The sequence below is a fragment of the Eulemur rufifrons genome, chromosome 7, assembly GCF_041146395.1.
Source record: "Eulemur rufifrons isolate Redbay chromosome 7, OSU_ERuf_1, whole genome shotgun sequence".
Lineage (NCBI taxonomy): Eukaryota > Metazoa > Chordata > Mammalia > Primates > Lemuridae > Eulemur > Eulemur rufifrons.
Genome location: NC_090989.1, coordinates 10,196,730 through 10,220,321, shown reverse-complemented (window position 1 = coordinate 10,220,321; position 23,592 = coordinate 10,196,730). Strand labels below are relative to the sequence as shown.

The window sequence follows — 23,592 nt, the reverse complement described above, 5'->3', positions numbered from 1 at the left end:
TTTGAAGGCTACGGCAAGAGGCACCCAGGCCTCCAGTCTCCGCATCTGGCATTGTTCCCTGGACACAGGGAACAGCCACCTTTCTCCATCACTGTCAAGGCCTCTAGTCCATCTTCATATTAAGACAATATTAAGAAATATCTTATCTAGAAAAAAAATATTATACATTCTCCTGGCTGGGAAACAAAAATACTCAGTTCCAACAAATGATGGTCGGAGCTGAAAGTAGCCAGAAGACATGATTGGGACAGTGGTGTATGAGGTGTTGAGTTCACATTTACCTGTCAGCTATGTTTCTCCTGCGGCATGAACTTGGGAAGGTTATTGCTGGACTCAGCTGATGTCTTTGGCTAATGGCCTGACGTCCCCTGTTCTTTGTACCTTGACATAGTGAGTTGAATGGTGGCTCTAGGAAAGATATGTCCATGTCCTAACCCCAGAACTGTGAATGTGACCTTATTTGGAAAAGGGGCTTTTGCTGCTATTAATTAAGTAAAGGATCCTGAGATCATCATGGATTATCTCAGTGGGATCTAAATCCAACAACGTATATCCTCAGAGGGATAGAAGAGATGACACAGAGGAGAAGGCTATGTAAAGAGGGAAGAAGAGATTGGAGTGATGCAGCCACAAGCCAAGGCATGCCACCAACGGTTGGAAAAGGCAAGGAAGGATGCTCACTAAAGCCTTCAGAGGGAGCATGGCCCTGCTGACACCTTGATTTTGGACTTCTGGCCTCCAGAACTACAAGAGAATAAATTTCTGTTGTTTTGAGTCACTAAATTTACGGTAATTTGTTATAGCAGCCACAGGAAACTAATACACTTGTGCTGTGGTTTGATTGCATCCCCCAAAAGTTCATGTGTTGGAAACTTGGTTGCCATTGTGGCAGTGTTGAGTGTTGGGGCCTTTGAGGGGTGATTAGGTCATGAAGACTGCCCTTATAAATAGATTAATGACATTATCAGGGGAGTGGCTTTGGAGTTATCTTTGGAGTAGCTTTGCTATAAAAGCAAGCTCTCTTGCATGCACACTCTTGCCATCCTTGCTTTGCACCATGGGATAATGCAGCAAGAAGTCCCCCACCAGATGCTGGCACCATGCGCTTGGACTTCCCAGCCTACAGAACTGTAAGAAATAAATTTCTTTTCTTTCTAAATTATCCACACTTGGGGATTCTGTTATAGCAACAGAAAATGGACTAAGACAGAAAATTGGTACCAAGAAGTGGAGTTATTGCTGTAGAAAACACCTAAAAACGTTTAAGTGGCTTTGGAACTGGGTAATGGGCAGAGGTTGGGAAAGTCTGGAAGGGCAGGCTAGAAAAAACTTATATTGCCGTAAATGGTTCTGCCTTTAAGGGCCATTCTGGTGACGGCTCAAAAGAAGATCCCAAAGCCAGGGAAAGTCTGAATCGTCTTAGTATTAGTTAAGTGGTTGTGATCATAATGCAGGTAGAAATATGGACAATAAAGACCATTCTGATGAAGTTTCAGATGGTAATGAGAAACAAGGTATTGGAAACTGGAGTAAAGGCCATATTTATAACAATACAATGTCACAAAGAGCTTGGTGAAATTGTGTCCGTGTCCTAGGACTGTGGAATGTACAATTTATGAGTGGTGAGCGATATCTGGTGGAAGAAATCTCTAAGCAGAAAAGTGTTCAGGCTGCTGTGTAGCTACTTTTAACCACATACAGTGAGATTCGAGAGTAAAAGATGACTTAAATATGAAACTTACAATTAAAAGAGACGCAGAATGGAAAGATTTGGAAAATTCGAAGCCTGGTCATATAAAGAGTGAAAGCATGTTTGGGAAAGTATATTAAGGGTGTGACCAAGCAACCATTTGCTAAAGAGATTAGTATGAATGGAAGGAAGCCAGGTTCTCTTCATTAAGACAGTGAGAGAAAGACCCCAAAGGCATTTCAAATAACTTCAAGACTGCCCCTCCCATCACAGGCCCAGAGCTCTAGGATGGCAGGATGATTTCAGGGTATAGGCCTGGCCCACCCTCCATGGGCTCACTGCCCTGGGACATTTCGGGGCTACTTCCTGCATCCCGCCACCATACCCCTCAGCCACCCAGCTGTGACTCAAGTGGGCACAGGTGTAGCTTGGGCCACCACTCCAAAGGGTACAAGTGGTATGTCTTGGCAGCATCCTTGTGATGCTAATTCTGTAGGCATGCATAATTCAAGAGCTGTAGAAGCATGACTTCCTCCACTTGGATTTGAAAGGATGCTACAGAGCACCTGGAAGCCCAGGCAGAGCTGCCACAGAGAGCACTTACTAGGGCAATACTGAGCAGAAATATGGGGTCAATGCTGCCACAGAGTGGCCCGATGGGGGCTATGCCTAGTGGAGACATGGAAGTGGAGCTATCCCTGAGACCCCAGAACTGTAGAGCCACCAGCGTGCAACTTTAGCCTGGGAATGCTGTAGGCACAAGACCCTGAGAGAGCTGAAGCATGGGCTGAGCCCAGCAGAGCTGTTGGGGCAAGGCTGCCCAAGGCTTTGGGGCCCAAGCCCAGTCCCAATATATCCAGGAGGTGGCACATGGAGCCAATGGGGATTATTCTCCAGCTTTAAGATTTAATATTTGGGTTTTGGACTTACTTTGGATCAGTTACTCCTCTTTTCTTGCTTACTTCTCCCTTTTGGAATGGGAATGTCTATCCTGTGCCTGTTCCACCATTGTATTTTGAAAGTAGATAACTTGTTTTGATTTCATAGCCTCACAGCTGGAGGACTTTGCCTTGGGATGAATTGTGCCTCGAGTGTCATGCATGTCCAGTTTAAATGAGACTTTGGACTTCACACTTTTGAATTGGTGCTGGAATGAGTTAAGACTTTGGGGACTACTGGAATGGAGTGAATGTATTTTGAAAGTGAGGAGGACATGAATTTTGGGGGCCTGGGGTGGAATGCCATGGGTTAAATGTCCCCTAAAAGTTCATGTTTTGGAGACCTGGTTGCATTATGATGGTGCTGAGAAGTGGGGGCTTTGGCAAGCAATTGGGTCTTGAAGGCTCCACCCTCATGAATGAATTAATGCTGTTATTGAGAGAGTGAGTTAGTTATCCTGGGAGTGGCTTTGTAATAAAAGTGAGCCTTCTCGAGCATATGCTCTTTTGCCCTTCCACCTATCAGCCACGGGATGACCCTCACCAGATGCCAGTGCCATGCTCTTGGACTTCCCAGTCTCCAGAACCATGAGCTGAATAAACTTCTTTTCTTTATACATTACCCAATCTGTGGTATTCTGTTATAGCAACAGAAAAGGGACTACGACAACTTGGTATTGTTGATGCTGATTATAACACTGACAGTTATTGAGTGTTAACCATGGGCTGGCTCTAACATGCATTGCTGTATATTTAACAATGTTCCTAGGATCTGCAAGCATAATTATTACTCTTATTCCATAGATGGGAAAACCAAGGCTTTAAAAGGTTAAGTAACTTGCCAAAAGTCTGATGGGCTATAGTATATGTGGTGGAGGCTAGTTTTGGACAGGAACAGTCTGCCTGTTGATCCCTCATTCTTTCTTAGCCATTATGCTTTGCTATCTGTCTTGGCCATTAGATTCCCAGCCGGGCCCTCACGCTGTTTAGTCATCGATGTCAAATAAGTGTTCCAACTATGTCTTTGTTAAAAACTATTGCTCTTCTAAATGAAACCTTTTTATGTTTGTGTATGCTGGCTTATAGATTTACAAGCATAAAGGGAAAGTTCAAAATATATGCAGTCTATATGGAGTCCATGGAAGGAATATTTTATCATTAAGATCAAGCCTTATGGCCAGGTGCAGTGGCTCACACCTCTAAGCCCAGCACTTTGCAAGGCCGAGGCAGGAGGATCATTTGAGCCCAGGAGTTTGAGATCAGCCTGAGCAACATAGTGAAACCCCATCTTCACAAAAAATAAGAAACTTTAGCTTGGTGTGGTGGCACATGCTTGTAGTCCCAGCTACTGGGGAGGCTAAGGCAGGAGGATCACTTGAGCCCAAGAGTTTGAGGCTGTAGTGAACTATGATCAGGCCAGTGCACTCCAGCCTGGGGGGAAAAGGTGAGACCCTGCCTCTAAGAAAAAGATCAAGCCCTAAAGTGAAGCCTTTTTTTTTTTTCTGATTAGAAAGGATGCCCATAAGGTACTAACAACACGCTCCTGAAAACGTGGTCTAATTCCCTCAAATGACATCCATGAAAACGTTTGGTCTGAAAATGAAGCCCCACTAAAATGTGGTTCATGGTTACTAGGGTGCTGACAGCTCGTCAGATTGGTGGCTCCTTTGAAGGGCTGATTGATTAAATACTCAGCTACAGGGTGCTTGTAAATACATCCCAGGTATTTGCATAGTGCTGTTCAAGGGAGCACTGTGTTGGTCACTGTGCCTATCCATAGAGTGCAGAGAGTAAAAGCATGGTCTGGCTACCACCCTAAGCACTGTGAAGTAACTCAGGTGAGTGACCAGAAACCCAGGACAGCAGACTGGGCCAGCCTCACACTCAGGAAATGAAGGGTGCGCATGGGCACACCAGGCTGCAAGGGCCTTAGGGGTCTTTCTTTTCCTGAGGAAGAAAACAAAGCATAGCTTTATGCCATCCTTCTTTTCTGAATATCTACAATGCAGTTCCTTAGTGTGACCTTTTCAAACTTTCCTTAAGCTTATAGTTTATGTTGCACCAGCTAAGAACACAGAAAGCAGGAACTGAGTTCTCTGAGTACTTCTATTAACTTGTAACATCTCTGCCCACTTGGGAGAGGGGCGGCTCACACCCCACACACCAACAGGGCCTCTGTACTCCGCATTCATCCCACCGGTCTTCCCTTTCTCACTGTCTTACCCACCCACCCTTCCTTCCTTTTTATTTATTCATGGGATCACCTGCTTCAGGCTTGGTTTCAGGGTAAAATTCTAATGCTGTAGACCTTGAATGGCTCTCATACCCCACTACACCTGGATAAGAGTTCTTTTTAAATAAAATCATCTACCTCCCATATTTACAACATGTCCTACAAGTTGATTTCTAGCACTCTGAATATTTTGTTTTGTATCACTGTTAAATGACCATTTACAGATTTACATGTGAGAATTTCTGGTATGATTGTAGCCTCTACTTTCGTGGTAATCAAACAGTCCCTACCCGCTTTGTTTCTAAAGTTTTCAAATTACTAGAAGAGAGAGGAAGGAAGTGGGCGGGGGGAGCGAGAGAAAAAGAGAGAGAGAGAGAGAAAGGGAAGCAATACCATGCAGTTGAATATTTTACTCCCAAGGCTGGAAAGGGGATTTATCTCCTTTTCCTCCTACGGGAAGGTGGGAATATTCTCTTTCTTTTGCTTATCCAGCTAATAAAGAGAGAATCAGACTGACAGAGGTAATCGGGTCCAACTGAAAAACAAAGTCGGTTCAGTATCTCAGAGTTTCACAGACCGTAGCAGCAGAACATGGGCTTTCCAAAGTAATTTTAACTTTTGGGAAAATAACTAGCAAGAAAAAACTATTTGTAATACTAAAACTCAGGAAATGATCTGAGAGGTCAGTGGTCCTTCTTGGCCATACAGAACTCAAAGCAAAGAACTCACACTCCTAAGAGCTGATCAGATGTTGACTGGGTTTGAATAACAAGAAGGCCTTGGTCCCAGTGGCCCCCATGAGAGAGACTCTTACATGTAGGAGGGCAGTAGCTCCGATAACGTCAACAGAGGGTGGCTGGGAAGTCCTCTCTCTGCACGTACGTTCCTCTTTCACCCATGCTTAGAGATTCATTATTTTGAGTTAAGTTTTCTTTTCTCCCCATCTTTACCAACAAATGTGTGTACAACAAAAGAAGACAGTTTATTAAGGTTCCTAATACAGAGCCCGGCCCCAACGTTGCTATTATAATATTATCATCAACATCTAATCATAATAGAACACATTCAATACAGGACTGCCAAATGAGTGACTAGCACAGCACTTCTCCCATCTCCCCTTTGGCAACTGGGATTCTTCTCGACACCGGTCAGCCCTGAAACTAATCGATCCTTGATCCAAGAGCGCCAGCCCAGGAGAACCTGTCACCCCACCTGCACTGGCTTTGCAGCCAGAAAGGTCTGGGTTTGAGTCCAAGTTCATCACTTACAATCTTGGAGACGCTGGGCAATTTTTAAACTCTGAGGTTCAACTTCTCTGTCAATAAACCATACCACAGAATTGTTTTGGGAACAGAATAACATACAAAAGGTCTGATCCATGCCAAAATATAACTCAACTCATCCAATTAAAAAGTTAAAACCTTACACCTAGGTGTTCACAGCAACCAACACACACAAGAAAACAAAACTGACCTCCTAGTTTATCTGGGTTTCACAGTTCTCTGCACCAGCATGTATCACTGCATCCCCATCTTCCCAGAAAGGAGGAAGCTATGCCACCTTAAATGTGATTGGTCATATTTGGAAAATCAGGAGTCGAATTCTTAAAATTACATGCTCAGGTTGCCTAAAGCCATCTTTAACTGGGAGTTGTGACAAAACTGGCATTGGTATCACCAGCTCTAGAATCTGCCCCGTTCCATCTTTGAAAAGAAATATAAAAGAATTCTAAAACGGAATTGTAGAAGTTAATGAGGATGTCTTGACTTGCATAAACATGTTGCCATGACAAAATGGCTTTCTATGCAATTTCAAGACCTGGTAAAATAGGAAGTTGAAATTAACCTCAGCGCTTTCATAGTTAAAACCTCAACAAATAAACAGTGGTTTGGAGGCATGGCAACATGCCTCCCTGCAGATGTCTACCCTGCTTCAGATAATTTGAGATGTCTATTTGGAGTGATTGTCAAGCACATCTGATTCTAGATAAGCGAGGTGCTATTCTGTATCTGTGATTTTCTGCTGACAGAGTTAGACGGGCTGGCACAGCCCTTCCAATAAAGTCCCAGCAAAGTAGGGTTCCTTAGCCTGCCTGGAAACCCTGCCGGGCTCTCTTGAGCCCCCAGTTACTGACACTTCTGTAAAGCTGAAAACATTCACATGTCTGTGTGGCACTGTTGGAGAACTGCTCTGACTACTTTTAGGATATTTTTCTTAAAACTACTGCTGCCATTTCAAAGAGAGCCATAAACACATGCTGTTTATGTGTTTCATTTCTTAAAGTATTTTCTTAAGTATAACACAGAAGCTTTAGGGCTAAGCCTGGAAAATAACCATTTTCCTACATGTCAAGAACAAAATGAAAGTCTTGGCTGGAAGAGCCTTTCATAGTATGCTGCTAACTTTCTAATTTCAAGGAAAAAAAAAGCCCAAGGCTCTACTCAAAACATGACTAGTATAAAATAGCATTTTCTCACAGGAAAAAAGAATGAAAAAGGAAAAGTAGTTTCACATGAAAACATTCTGGAGATTTATTTTTAAAAAGTTATTCCTACAATTTTACAAGTGAAGTACTGAATATCAAATTCATATTCTGGAAAGAAAGAACATCAACAATATAGTTAACACATTCTTTAGACTAGCAACTGAGCCCCTAGGGCATGCTAAAAAGCAAGTTATGATTTCTTAGATGTTGCAGAAGTCAAAAGTTTTTAAAAGGAACAAGAAAGGGGGTGATTCTTGGTATTAAACCTGCTACTCTGCAAAGCATGTAATACTCCAAAGAGCTGAAGAATGCCCATGGTATGACCCACGCTAATGCTCAAGAGCTGCTGAGGACAAGAATTCAACACGCCCCATCTCTCTCTCTCTCTCTCTCTTTTTTTTTTTTTGTAAAGAAGCATATCTGATGAAGAGGGAAATCAGATTAGATTCACTCCTCACCAAAACTGTCTGAAACAAAGCAGACTCAATGGTGACCATTTCAATTTGCCCCCCTGTGGTTAAATTTTCCACTGCCTTTAAAAATGCTTAACATTTTTGGTTCCAATACCAGTAGAAGGCAAACACTTTCATCAACTTAGTAGTATAAACAGTCAGGGAAGCAACAAAAGAATAAGAAAACATAAGTCTTCCTTTTGATTTTATACGTGGAGTACTGAAGATGACATGAATTAATTTAAATAACCTTAAACACAAGATGAAAGAATCTCCTTGAGAGTTTTATTCTCTTTAGAAGAAATGCATCGTTTCACCGCAAGCCCATCTCTCAACCTTAATACACCATTTGACCTAATTTACCAGATACACTTGCATTTTGGAATTTTTTCGAAATCAATTTGCATATCTTGAATAATTATTAATGATTATTAAGCAGCAGGAAACCAATGATTTCATGGGACCTCTTCCTAAATGCACCTAAGATAAGACTACCAATGAGGGGCAGCCCCCCAAAACATCAAGCTTTAGTTTCTGTTTGTTTACACAAGGGCTGCTCTACAGATTGGCCACGTAACAGCTGTGTGCATAGTATCTTATGGGAAGATTTCTTTGGGAATCTTCCACTCAAATAAAAGAACCACCCCCAGAAACATAACTGGGAGAGCTAATGGCATGGGCTGTCATGCTGTAGAAGACGGCAGGAATGCCTTTTGAGAGCCCCACGTGTGTTAACCCCAAAAGAGAGCTCTTGGCCCAGAAAGAAAGAACAGATGACACTTGTACATCCCACAATACAATTCACACAGAGAAAATGCCTGGGGAAGCTAATTTGTGCTGTCCAAGAGGGGCAAAGAGGTCCCATTTCCGTTGCTGGCCACCTGCCCCTTTCTCCAGATGTGTTGTTTATCTTTTCCTTTGAGTTAAACAAGCCTGCTACTTTGAGAAAGGAATACTGCTGTGACCATATCATATACAGCTGTGTCCCACACGGCACAGAGAAAAGACTGCATTTCGGATATTTGAAATGGTATCACAGAGCAAACAGTCATTGACGTCAGTGCTTCTACAGTGTAAATGAACTTTTGTATTATCTAATTTGGCACAGTGGGTCTTAGGCAATTATTGCATTTTAGTGTTTTTGCAATTGCCAGCTAGCCCCATGGGATGGGGGGACTTGTACTCTTTATTGATTTGCAAACGATACCCTTGATGTGATGGCATCTACTATTTCTTATTTAAAAAAACAAAAAAACAAAAACATAGATACAAAGCCCACAAATGATCTGGAGACAAGAACCTGAAAACATCCCCACCTTCACCTTGCTTGACATACGTGTGTGTGTGTGTGTGTGTGTGTGTGTGTCTTCAAGCCTAATAGGTAAAGAAATAGCACAGCATAGCCAAAGCTAACTCTTAAAAACTTCAGGAATTCAGGAGAGGGATATATCCATATGTGGACATCCACATCCAGGGATCTTGTTACAATGCAGATCTGACTCGGCAGGTCGGGCTGGGGCCCGAGGCTCTGCCTTTCTAGCAAGCTCCCAGGTGGAGCTGTTGGTCTGAGGACCTCTCTGAGCATCAAGGGCAGACCACGGTTGGTCTGGGTGGGCTCTGCACGTGGGGCCTGGCTGGGGGTGGCGGCCCAGGCGAGGGCGAGGTGGGAGGGGACTCCGTCCAGTACTTACCCTGCATCTGACTCTGAGGCTGAGGGTTAAAGGCAGTGGAGTGGCTAATGGAGGCGCGAGGGTTGGGCGTGGGGGCTGGGTGGTGTGGGCTGGCCCTCATGGCTGTGCGCCGCAGCTGCTCCAGTTCACTGAGCCGCTCGGAAAAGGACAAGCTCCCAGGCTTGGTCTGATCATCTAGTTTCTGCCGATGTCCTATTGTGGGGATCGGAGCAGGGAGGGGAGGGGGCGGGGTGGGGGTGGGAGAGGGAGGTGGGGAGGAAGGGAGGGAAGAGATCAGAAAATGTATTGGGGGTTTTCTTGTCTGTCCCCTCCCTCTCCCCTTACCCCCAACATGGACTCACTAGAGATTTGCCCACTGGGCTAGCTGCCGGTGGGAATTTGGGGACGGTCCCGTCAGCTGGCTGGAGCTACTTTCACCACACTGGCCACTGGGTGCTCCCAGAGTCTGGGCCCCGGCACCCACCCCAACCTTCTGCATCCACCTCCACTGGGTGGAATGCAGTGGGATCGGCTGGTGACGGTGGTGACGGTGGTGATGGCAGGAGGGAAAGACGTGCATTAATTGTTGGCACTTGGCCACACGCCATGGGCTAAGCCATGGCAGTCAGGAGAGGTGCTCTCCCAGTAGCATCAGAAGGGCTGCACCTTACTGCAAAGCCAACCACCAGCAGGTTTTAGAGGCAGCAAAGTGGGCCCTGGAGCTTAGCAGCAGGCACCTCCAACAGGAAGTGAGGTGTGGCTGCAAACCCACAGCCCCCGGGGAGGCCACGCTTCCTGGTAGGCGCAGGCACCCTCAGCCCCTCACCCTCTCCCTCTCCTCACAGGCTTTCACAAGCATCTTCTCTTCCCTGAAGCCAGCTCCCCAGGTACACCCATACGGGGGAGTTGACAGAAAGGCATCGCCTGGGCCTTGTCTGATATTCCCAGCAGGCCAGGCCGGGCCCAGGGCCCACCCACCGGAGCCCAGAGGGAGCTGCCAGCCGGTTTGGTGAGCCTCCCCGGGGCTCGGGAATCAGGATGGGAAGGTGGGGCCCTCAATGTCTGTGCAGACGGTAAGTGTCCTCACCAAAAACACTGTCACCAGGAAGCAGGAAGCAGGGACCACTCACATGGGACATGGACCTGCAGTTTTCTCCCCTAATCCCTCATCAAAGTGTTTTTTTTTTTTTTTTTTTTTTTTTTTTTTAAAGAAGGATCTCACTCTGTCGCCCAGGCTGGAGTGCAGTGGTGTGATCATAGCTCACTATAACCTGGAACTCCAGGGCTCAAGCTGTCCTCCTGTCTCAGCCTCCCAAGTAGCCGGGACTACAGGTGTGCACCACCACACCCGGCTACTTTTTCTTATTTTTTTGTGTTGTTGGGGTCTCACTCTGTTGCCTAGGCTCGTCTTAAACTCCTGGGCTCAAGTGATCCTCCCAACTCAGCCTCCCATAAGTGTTGGGGTTACAGGTGTGAGCCACCACGCCCGGCCCAAAGTGTCTTTAGACTAGAGACAGCCCTGTCAAGCAGCGCCGAGGCTCGTAGGTAGAGACGGCTCTACAGCGGGCCTGGGCCATTCATTTCCTCCTTTAAAGAGACGGGTGGCCTGCTGCCTCCTCACCCCTGAGATCTGAACAGAGACCCTGACTGAGGCAAGTAGCCTCAAGGCCACCTTGGAGAAGCAGCCCGCTTGTTGCCCCCACAAAGTGTCCTTTCCCACGCCCTGGCCGGAGCCTAGACCAGAAAGAGGATCCCTCGATTCCACTCCGGCCAGTCCCGGGTAGGTGCGGGGCTGGGGAAGCGCATTTTAGCCCAGCTCCCACTGGCTACAATTGTAAAATTAAATCGTATGACTTGTATTATGGCTCCAAATCTCCGTGGCTTGCTGTTTCTTCCTGCTGCCCAGCCCCTTGGCACAGTTAACACTGTCTCAAATTCCAGACCAGAAAAAGGGCCCACTATATTGCAGTGATTTTATCATTAACAAGACCTGTTTGGCTCCAAAATGAGGAAAAATACTTAAGCATAATATTTGTGTAGTTCAAATGCAACGCTCCCTCTTTTCATGTGTCACCAAGGCAAATCTGGACTCTGATTCAGCGCTCCAGCCCACAACACTCAACGTGAACGCAAACACCCTGAGTCACGCAGGCTCTGCACACATGCGAGAGGCCTCTTATGGGCTCAGTATTTTAAGCACCAGCGTTGTGGGCGAAAGGCTGTGGGCCCAGGTTCCCGAGCAGCCCCGGGATCCCTTCCCTCAGAAGTACAAACATGGCTTTTTTTAAAGCAATCTGTTGGTCAATCACGGTGTAATTCCGTGTCTGGAGGGACACTTTCCTTCATTCCTCCCTCCTCTCATCTTGGTGATTGACCTTTGGCTTCCTGATGACCAAACTGAAAAATCTGAAGCTTTCTTGCAGGAAAACAAACAATTCCAACTCAAAAACCATTCAAAACATAAGAAGTCAGCCCTTTAAATGCTTACCACAGCCTAATGCCTGGAATTAGAAGTCAAGGAAAGAAGAAGGCAGGAAAAATGATTCTGGAGAGTTCTGCTGCCTCAGAAAGAATGCCGGTCACAAAGGCTTCCAGCAAGTTTTGTACCCATTTCAAAACTTCACATTCCTTGGGCATCCAGTGGCATTTTTAGAAAACACCGTGTCAAGAACAGTGGGTGACCCAGGGAAAGGATGGGTACAAGGTCATTGTGAATACACAGCATTGGGCATGGTGGAGTTGACAGCCAGCCTTTGAAGAAAGGCTGTCATCAGTTGTGTCTGCCTTAGCCACCAAGTGTGGGGCCATGTGCCACTGAGAAACGGAGCAGGAATAAGTCATTTCAGGTAAGCCACTCCTGTGGCCAGGCATAACGTGAGATTATGGGGTTTCTGAATTAGCCTCTCTCATTACCCTATGCTTAAAAAAGTTTTCACATGTGAGCAATTTCTATACCAGCTGACACCTGCCAAAACCCAATAGTCTCTGTAGTCATCTACAGAGATTAACTGATGATTTTCTGCTTTAGCAGGAATGCTCGGGCATAACTCTCAGAGAAAACAACTCTCCACTCTAAGCTGTTTCCTAAGCCTTGAGAGTCTCGGGCTGAGTTTAATGTCGGAGGATTGGAAGAGTTCATTCCACACTCTCCCCACATGTGTTCCCGGGAGCAGCAAGCAGGACTGTTGCTGCCTTTGGAGGGTCTTGGCCTCATGCTCACAGCGGTGCTGGCGAGTTGTAACACCAAGGCACAGGGGAAATGAGAAGCACTATCGTATTCAAGGTGTGGTTAAGATGCATTTATAAGCCAGATCAAAGGAACACCTCATTTTTCTTTTCTGAAACCATCAGATTTCATGTGCCAAATAGCAATATTTTGCATGAAATATATAGGAACTTCCGATATAAACTTTCAAGCTGGGGAAAATGAATGCTTTATATGTCTCCAGTTTCCTGTATCTGTGTTCAATTAAAATGTCCATTTCCCCCTGAATTTTAAATAGAGGAGTATGGAAAATGGCCACTATCAAATTCACTTTTCTTCTTTCTCACTGAGTACTGGGCTCTGGAGGGCAACGGGGAATTCGGCTCTGAATCAAACCTTCTGGTAGAATTACCGTGCGGCCCTGAACATTTCTGCATGTTGGCAGCCTGGCATTTTGAGCATGTTAGAAGGCAACTGTGGATGTTTACAGGATGGTGCTTAAAATAGTGGCTACCTCAAGATTTCATACTGGGATAGCTTAACGAATCTTAAGCAGAACTGAAAAGGATCCTAAATTCTAGTATTTTCTCATTTTTTGACAAAAGTGCTTGGTTGGAATTTTATTATATTAATATATGCAATCATATAAATCCCAAAGAAGGGGAAATAATGCCATTTGTTAAATTTTACTTCATTCCAAAGACATTCCTGTTTTCTGAGATGGCTTCCCGTCCCAATGTTATGATATTTTGTGATGGATAATGAGACCAGCCTTCACTTTTCTGCTGCAATAACTAGACTGAGCAGGCATGCATGTCTCACTGGTAACTGAACTGTCTTTTTCAAGACACCATTGTGATCTGTGGCTGTAAGCAACTTAAATATAGTATATGATCTTCCATTAAAGAAAACAGATAACGTCAAATTGCCACCTTTTCTTGGAAAATTTTGGCTGGGGAAAGTAAGGAATTTTCTGGAAGTCATCAGTATGTTAGTTCATGTTTCTGATATGAGTTTGCTAGTTTTCTTGATAGAGTCTCAGCAGAAAAATTAGGGAGGTGTATACTCAAAGCATTGCCATGATGAGTAGCTGAAAGAAATCTATGCAAAATGATAATACCAAAAAGACATATCTCTCTGTGTGTATATGTATATAAAATTGAGGTTCTTTTAAATAAATATATGAATTTCACATATTCACTTTTGAAATGATATCTGTATTTCAGAAGATGTTTGCCAGTCAACCTGATACTCTACTTGGATCTTGATATAAAAACATGGGCTTTTCTTCCTTTGATTTGCTGCTGTTTTATAACTATGGCAAAGAAATCACTGTGTGTAGAGAACAGCTCCCTTTTCCTGGTATAAATGTCTAACCTCTAGGTTCTAGGATCATTAGGATTTTAAAGCAATGGTAATGAATGCGAAGGTGATCGTTCCTTGAAGCCCCTTGCAGGTGGTGAAATATACCTTCCTAACTGCATACCCAACCATCTGCTGGCTAATTTAATGTTGGAAAATATTGTTTAATATTATACATAATTTATATATTATATACACAATATATAATGCAATGTAAAATATATAGATATGTAGATATAGTAAATGTAATACATATTATATATGCATGCTTATATATTATCCAGTGTTATATAAATATGGGTAGCCACACTCTCTGCCACCCCCAACTTCTTTTCATGTCATTAAGCTAAGAGAATAACACAGGGTTGGAGTGCTTCCGAACTGGAGAAGGGCCAGAGCAATCAGCCTTAGTTTTTGAGGCTGATGTGTGGGAAGTGAGGGTCAGAGAGGTTACGTCATTTACCCCATCTCACACAGCCAGTTAGAGGAAGAGGGCGGGTCTGAAAACATACTCACTCTCAACACCCACCGACACACACACTCAAACACAAATTTCTGTGAACCCAAAGTGAACAGAGAGGAGAGGCACACCAAGTTACACAGTTTTAGATCTGTAGATAACAGGGATATGAGAACACTTTAACTTTTGGACTCTTTGCCTGTTCAATTTCAGTTCTGCTCCCAGTTTGTGCACAGAATGAGGTGAGAGCCGGAGCCACACTATTATCTGCAGTAGAAGGCTGTGTCTCATATGCAGGGGTTGTAATTACTCAGACATTCTAGCTTGGTGGGTCTGGGGTGTGAAGAATTTGGATTTCCAATAAGGTCCCAGCTGATGTTGCTGCGGCCGGTGCAGGGGGCACCCCAGAAATAGTGTGCGAGAGGGAGAGGCTCCTCCTCCTGGTAGTCGAACTTTCAATGTGCGTCACTCCTTCCCTTCTCCGACCTGCTTCTCCTCTGCTGTGAGCCGGGACGCAAGCCACTAGACGTGCCTGAACTGTGTCTAGAGTAAGTGTCCATGCTCTGACTGGTGGCCTCCGCTTTGACATCAAGTAGAAGTAGCTTCTGCCCTGCCATCTATGGAAGGACTTTGGGGAATGGCAGGAATGGCAGGAAAGGGTTACGTGGAACCTATTACTCCATTCCAGAAACGTAGCAGATAAGACCTCTTAGTGCCCACAGGATCAGGGTGCTAACGCAGATGCCATAATCCTTCTCCCTTCTAGAGAAACCACTCGGCACCAGGGAAGCGTGACTGCCAGTCTGGGCGTGAAGAATTCTCCATTTTAAATCTGGTTGTCTAACAAACTTTGCTTTGGACAAGAGCAAGTCTCTTCATCGCTCAGCCTCCTTATCTGGAAGCCTGGAATTAAGGGACTAAGACGGATTATTCTGAGGAGCTCTAAAAACATTCATAGCAATTACATCTGCCACGATTACCTACTCAACCAGTTCTTGTTGGAGTAATCCAACTTGAAACTAGAAGGCAGACAGTTTGAACTCCCCTCTTTTCTCCAGCCACACTGGCCACCTTGCTATTGCTCCTATATCACTGCCTCAGGGCCTTTGCACTTGCTATTTCCTCTGCCCAGAACACTCTTCCCTCAGATTCCTGTGGACCTGATCCCTCTCACCCTTCAAGTATTTGCTCAAATGTCATCTTCTCCCTGAAGAATTCCCAGAGACCCTATTTTAAGTTGCAGCCTCTTCTCTATCCAGCCAATCTCTAGCCCTCTGGCTTTGGTTTTCTCCAAAACACATATACATGTCACTTAAGGACTGCGTGTACCCTCTGGACTGTGTGGTCTATGAGGATGCCATTTTGTATCTTTTCTGCACAGCCCTCTCTCCAGCACCTGTAAGAACACCTGGAACACAGCAGGCTCACTAAATGTTGCCTGAATGACTGAGTGAAAAGGAAGGAATACTCAGGACCTTCATGTCTGGTGCCGTCCAACTGTCCTCCACTCGGTTGTGGGAAGATAGAATTCACTCGGGGCAAAGGAAGTTGGGACTAAGGTTTTCAACTGAAATGTAACTGCAGGAAAACTACTTATTGAGGAAAAATATTATAACTGAGCATATGAAGTTTCACTTTGTCTCATTAGAAGTTAAATCAGCCAGCAAAACTCATCTTCTCTATTTTTTTCATCATACTAAAAGTTAAAAAAGAAAAGACAAAAGGCCCTTGTGCTTAGTTGAGCATAGAACCCCAACATAAGTGAAGCAGAGGGCAGCTTCACACACACATCGACACACAGAAACACACAGATAAATACATCATACGTGCACACATACACTCTCACACCCACCCACACCCACCCACACCCACACACACACAAAGTGTCCCCTGACTGCCTCAAGACATGGGCTAAGACTGTGGTTCCCAACCCCTGGTCTGTGGCCTGTTAGGGACTGGGCCTCAGAGCTCTGCCGCCATCCCCCGGTTCCCCAGTCCCCTGTCCGTGGAAAAATTATTTTCCATGAAACTTAGGAATGGGGGTGGGGGGGGACACAGAAGGAGGTGAGTGGCAGGTGAGCAAGCAAAGCTTCATCTGTACCATCCCCATCGCGTGCATCACAGCCTGAGCTCCACCTCCCCCGACCACAGCCGTGGAAAAACTGTCTTCCATGAAACCAGTCCTTGGTGCCAAAAAGGTTGAGGATGGCTGGGCTAAGACACAACCACTAGACACAAGCATAAGAGGACAGGTGCAGAGAGCAACAGTAAATAAGGAGGCCGAGAAAGGTCAACAACTCAACTCAATGCAGCTTCGGGCCGAAGACCCACACAGAGTCCCCCGCCCCACACCATACCCCTGAGACTCAAGGGACAAAAACAGAAACACAACTCCATTCCCTGAGTTCAAGACTCACAGTCACGAGCAGGGGAGTTTTTAGCCCACTCCCATGAGCTCGTTGAGATTTGGACCTCCCTGAAAGTAGGGCAGTCAAACTTTGCCACCACCTGTTGCCATTGGTTACTGCCTGTCTCTGTCTGGTGACCAAGGAGGTAACTGCAGCTCAGGGCAGGGACCTACCTGGTGGCTTTTTCTCTGGATTATAGCAGCCCTCTGTAGGGGCGCTGGAGACAGCCTCTCAAGAGGGGTGCAGAAAGCTCACAAGTTCAAGATTCTTTCTCCTCGACCAGCCTGTCATCGGAAGCATTCCCCCCCCCCCCCCCCCCCCCCCGGGTAAGGCATTGTCCCAGGGAAACCCTCCGGTGAGAGTGTAACTAAAGTAACCTGAGAGTGGTAACTGCCAGGGACATGGATCTGCTGATCCGAGTGGCTCCTCCCGCAGACAGACCCTACAGGGAGGACGGCCGTGGAGGGTGAGTGTCGGTGGTGTGCATGACCAGCAGACACAGTGAGCGTGTTTGGACAGGACTGAGGCACACTACAGGCCCTTCCAAGGTGGGGTGATGCCCCGATAAATGCTGGATGAGCACAGGAATGAAGGAGGGAGAGTGACTGGGCGTCCCTCTCCTGCACCAGACGTGCTGTGGGGTGCTCCCCAGCAGCGTGCGGAATGAGCCCCACTCCTGTGCTTCTAAGGAAGGGTAAGGAAATTCTCTCCTCTTTCTAAAGGTTCTGCTCACTGGATCCCAGGGTCTTCCCCAGAAGCAGGGGGCCAGCACCTGAGTCCGCCCACTCTCTCATCATAAATGGCCTCACCAAGTCCTAGGACAGACGGCTGAGCAGGCCCTGGCCGGTATCAAAGGACAGTGCCCCTGGCCATGCCCAGCTCCTGAGCACTCACTAGTGAGCAAGCCAAGAGTAACTAGTTGTTGTTTTTAATGGGCCGTTGGCTCTACCTCACACTCTCCAGAGAAGAAACTATGAGGTTGTTTGGGGGATGACAACTTCATTCATGCATCAGGCTAACTTTTATCCACTGTTGTCCACACACGCTAGCCACAGCCGCCAGGGAGGAGAGGTGCCTGTGGGAGGGGAAACTCTTCCACCAGTTACCTGAAGGGGCCAGTGGCTATTTGCCTGGAGTCCCAAAGAGCCACAGCACGGTGATGAGAATGCTGGTCCCCCCGTCTGCCTGGTGACGTTGCAAGGGAAAATTCTATTTATTCCAAGACACAAGTGCCCCCCCCAGTGACCCTACCTGAGCCAGTTGGGGAATGAAGGAAGAGAAGGCTGTCCAGCCTAGCCAATCCGGGCCACATTCTCCCTCCCTAGTACTTTCCAGATTTGAATGCTATAGACCTTCCCTCTGGCCTGTCCACCCCGGCCTCTGCCTACCAGGTGGGCTGGCCTGGCGGGACCAGCCTCCCAGCTCCCCTCTGTTACACACACAACAGCAGAACCGCCTTGAAAGTTCTGAACTTATCTCTCCTTTAAACTCCATCAACAGTCCCTGCTCTGTGTGAATACCCCGGTGTGTCAGCAAGGTCTGGGCTCTGAGAGAGCCTTCCTAAACTGCGCAGCTCGAGCTGGGCCTCTGCCCGGCCCGAGAGGGGCCCCGCCCCACTCCCTTCGCTGTCTCTTCCCTACCCCCAATTTTTCTTTTTTTCAACCACTTCTGCTTCCTTCATTTTCTGTGCAGCTGCAGCAGAGAGATATAGTAAAGCTACTGTATAGCATTTTGAAGGCAGGGCCTCTGAGAGCTTTCCAAACTCCATACAAGCCGGTTATTCTCTGCCTTGTTTTCTTTGGCTTCAGGTTAGTAACACAGAATGAGTCAAACAGTATTAACTTTCAATAGGGAAGTGGTGTGGTCAACCAAAGCTGTTTGCGGCTAGATTGTGAAGATAGGTAGGGCAGGTAATGAAGAACAGCCCATAATACTGTGAGGAGGCAAACTCAGAAACACTCCAACAATTAAGTCAACAGAACTCACACCATCACTTTTTAGTTGGCCAAGGAATTAACACCAAGGTCTCTGACCGGCCAGCTCTGGGAGGTTGGCCGTGTTGGGGCATGGACAATTGAGTACTTGTGGCTTTAAGGATGTCTTTTTTTTTCTTAAATGTTGCCAAAGTCCTGGGAAATCTAGTTAGGATGATTTCCCCTGCTTAGGGCATGTCTCTCTGGAGCGGACCTTTATTCATCTCTTTAACTGGCCTGGGTGTGAGGAGATCCATTCTCCCTCCCTGCTCCTTCCTTCTCCGCCTGCCCCTCCTCCACCTTCCCAGTCCCCCAGCCTGGCAGGCCGGCCACAGCCCCCCCTGACCGCCCCTTCTTCTCAAGGTCAGAGGATGATGCTTTGAAAGCACAGTTGCTCCTACAGACATCAAATCATACTTTTAGGAGCTGATAAGGACCTTAAAAATCATTAAATCCCTCTCTCTCCTTCTGTAGATGAGGAAACTGAGGGTCTGAGTGGAGATGTGATTGCTGAGCTTCCCGGAGCCAGGCAGGGCCAGACTGAAGACTGGACTGGCAGGCGGGCGGTCTTTCCACTGGGCTGGCCGCTCTCTTGCCCAGGGCTCAGGATTCCTTTTAGAGTTCAACAGAGCAGCTCCCGAGAACAGCCCGGCCCTCGAGACTCAGATTTCAGTGGTTTCCAGTTCTTTCTCCCTGTACTCGGCTACCTATTTATTTTGAGACTGTCTGAATCACCCAAAGAATAGAACGGCTTTCTCTGAAGCTGCTCCCAGTGGCTTGTCAGCAAATGAACAGGACAGCGAGCGGCTCTGGAGCCCCGAGAGCCTCCCCTGCAAGCAGCTGCGTCTTTGACTCATCCTGGGAAACTGGCTCTGAGGCTCCGCGTGTAACATTTCACCTCCCTGAAACCGAATCCAGAAAGCCCAGGCGAGCAGCGTATATATAAAAAGCCCCGAGGGGGGAAGGAATAAGGACTCAGCAAATCTTACGTGTTTCGCACCTCTTCCCAAAGCTTCTGGCTGTGTGAGCATTTCATTGAAAGAAAATGGAATAATAGAGTTTTAGGGGGAAAAAATGTATTTGGTCTTAGAATAGGAACATATATAGTAAAACAAAATGCAACTCTCAGCTGTTTGCTTCTTTTGTTTCCAACATTTTAAAAGGGTATTTAGTTGTAGTCAAAGAAAATATTAGGGTATTCTAACGGAAAAAGGTAAAATGTATAAAGGCATGGATTTACAGTGGGGGCTGATTTAAATATCGCTATTTTTTCTCTACAGTTTCTTCTCACCAATTTTAAAAAACATGATAAGAATCTACCTTGAAGAGACTAATTATTTTATTTAAGATCCCTAAGATTTTTGTATATTACATGCAAAGCAGTAATAGTAGATTTTTCTATTTTTTAATTACCTACTTATATATCTATTATATTTCTATTATCTAATTGACAGACAGTTTAAAAAGCACTTTGCTGTATATTATCTCAAGACATCCAAAACAACCCTGTGCAGTAGACAGAGCTCATATTATTGTTCCCATCTTACAGATGACCCAGGAGAAGTTTCTAGATGCTAAGAGCCTTCACAGTCACACAACAGCATAGGTGCTTAATGTTCAGTTAAGAAGCACTATATTTTGATAAAACCTTTAGCTGTTTGACAAAAGATCACTTCTCCCTCAAGGAAGTAGGGCAATATGGTTAACAAGGTTATGCTTCAATGAGGAATAAATTTCTTGAAGCCAGTCCAGTGAGTGAGTATTTGGAATTAATAATAGGTAGGGTGGGAGGAAAAAGAGAAAAAAGCCCTCATTGTACTGTATCCTGGGGCCCAATCTGCCAGGATTTTTTTTTTCTTTCTTTAAGTAACTTGGCAATGATCTGGCCTCTACTTGGGCAGAATTCCATGTGTTCCCCCTGGTAAGGGCTCTGGTACAAGGCAAAGGGACATGCCTGCCCGGAGCATGTGCTTTAATAATAGCAACGAATATTTAAGGAACACCCCCTGTGCCCGGCACTGTGCTATGTTCTTAACATGTGTTGCTTTTTTCAATCTGTACAATAATCCCCAAGATAAGGATATCATCTTCCTGGTTTTATATCTGAGGAGGCTGAGCTTGGGGGGAGGTTAATTTGATCACCAAGGAGAGGGGAAGCTGAATCAGGCAGCCAGCTCTGGAGCCTGGGCCGCCAGCCACCGCTGCAGCCTGTCTCTCAGGCCATCCCATTTAATGCGGGAGGTAGGGATCATGAAGCCCATTCTACAGATGGGGAAACTGTGACGCGCAGCTAGGAAGTAGCAGAGAACAGACTTGAAGCCAGGTTGGTCGGCTCCAAACTCCTCTCCCACACCCTGAGGCTCCCTGGTTCACTTCTTGGACTCTGGGCTGCGCCCCACAAGCAAAGTCAGAGAGGCGTGAAGGATGTGACTCTGAGTACTAAGTACTCTCCTCGCTCTTTAAAATGAATGAATTAGAAATATCATAAAACCACTTCAAAGGTAAGTGAAAATTAGGTGAATCCAAGAACAAATCCAAAAGGGCGATAAATTTATGTACTTAAGAACTCCCTTATTTCAAATGTTTACTCTTTATCTCAACCATCAGAAGGTGACTTCTAAGCCATGGTGAACAAAAACAAAAATAAAAACAAAATCAAACAAACAAGATGTTCAACATTTCAGTATATGAAAGTATTCTGAAAGATTTCAATGACAGTCTGGGTTTTAGTCAATACTTGCTTGAATGGAACCTGAGTATATGTAAATCATGGCAGTACCAAACTAACGTAGGGCCATTAACTTACTTTATAGGGGCCTGGGGAGCTGGCAGATTAATTCCATTGTTGCTTTTAGAAAAGTCAAACTTAAATTTTTTATACCTTTTCTTTCACCTATGGATGTATATCCAGAATACCTGGCCATCAGCTATAGCAAATTTTCCCAGTGATACTGCATAACTCACAATGTGGAACTTGGTGAAAATACACCACACGTAAATCATACTGTGAAAAAGACAGTTCACTTCCAACCAAATGTCAGTGTCTTGTGATATGTCTGATGCTACCGCTGTAACATGCAGTAATAGATTACATCTGATTTACCCTTTTTGTATTGTCAACTTTTAATACTTTCGTAGCAAAAAAGCAAAGCTTCTTAAAACATTGATTTTACAGGGAAAGAACATTGGAAGGAACAGGAGAACACAGAAATTGCCAGTTAGCCAAAATGAACTTAAACACAGATCTAGTGTGAGGGGGAAGCTTTTACTTATTTAAGCTAAACTTCCAGAATTTTTATTTTTATTATTTTGGTGGTGGTGGTGGAGTTTTTTGAGACTAAGTTTATCAAATTCTTCCTAATGCCTTCCCTAACTACATGGCTTGCAGGAAAAAACCCACGCCTTGGGGAAAACTTGGGAGTCTTTTTCAAAATGAAAAATGGAAAGTGGCGAGGGTATGAAAAAAGTTCTAAATCTCACTGAAAGCAGAGAAGCAGATGTGTTATCATGTGCTGTGACACTATGACTGCCAACCTCAATCTGTCAGCAAGCTGTGGGTCCCCCTGTCCTCATGGGACATGCACCCAAAGCAATGGGGGCCCAAACATCCCAGGCGGGGGCCGCTCCATCAGGCCCCAGAGAACACGGGCAGCTGACTGAGCCACCACGTGCACATGGAAGGTCTCCAGCGCTGTACACAGGTGTAGGAGACTCAAAGTCTAGCTGACCATGTTTCCACACCCGCAAAGCTTGGCCGCGGCCAGAGATCCCAACACCCTCGGGAGATGTGCTGCATTAGCCAAGTATGGGGATTCTGACCCCCGGGGACTCGCCTCATTTCATGTCACAGTTCTAGGACAGAAGGACTCCTCTGCAGCTGTGTTACGCATATACTGAAAAAGTCTCACCTGTTAGATCTCAAGCACCAACTTTCGATATTACTCAGACGTGATTTTTCTTCCCGAATTTTTCACAAAATGCAACATTCGGGGGCAAGGCCATTTACCCATTAGGGACCTAGGAACAGTGCCCAGGGTGTTTCAAGGGCCCATAAATATGCCAGAAAAGAAATTTCACTGGGTCTAAATACAAAATGAAAACTAGGGGGAAAAAAATCAAAATTTATAAATGTTTAATTAAATGTCAAAAAAAAAGGCAACATTATGGCAACTTCATGAATTTTTAAACTTAGGAGTCACAGATATTTTTTGTTCAGAGTTTTCTCATTTCCAGAAAGATATCAAGACTAGATGCAAATAATAGCAGACCTCTTCCGAACACGTATTGTGTGCCAGGCCTGGTTCTAAGTGTTGCACGGAGGCCGCTGCATTCAGCCTCCCAGCCCCGTAGTGAGAGGACAGCCACTGTCTCTGTTGTATAGCGGCTCACCCAGACCAGCCCCACCCCCGACTCCCAGGTACTAGCACACACACAGTAAGTGCCAAAGTGGGGATCTCAACTCTAGTCTTGACCACACGTCGATGGCAGAGAAATCAAGGCCACCTATAGCAGAGAATTTAAAAAACAAATTACAAAGCGCTTTCAAAAATTTACAGTAAAATCTATCCGATGCATGACTTGCATGCATGTAGATTGGCCAATGTGATTTAGGATGGCACTGCCCAGGAAAGGGGGCCCTGGCCTCTGGGGGGCCCTGTGTGTGGGAATCTGTGGCTCTGTTTTGCAGACCATATTCTGTTACCCCCTTTGAGTGAG

The 23,592-nt window shown here is 45.7% G+C and overlaps 1 protein-coding gene across 1 annotated transcript in view; it reads right to left on the bottom strand.

Annotated features, from left to right (window-relative positions):
* The window catches only part of RUNX1 (RUNX family transcription factor 1), a 237,199-nt gene that overhangs the window by 35,242 nt on the left and 178,365 nt on the right, over positions 1-23,592 (bottom strand). Inside the window, exon 7 of the mRNA XM_069472311.1 lies at positions 9,490-9,681. Within this exon, the coding sequence (XP_069328412.1) occupies positions 9,490-9,681 (192 nt within the window). The remainder of the gene's footprint in view (positions 1-9,489; positions 9,682-23,592) is intronic.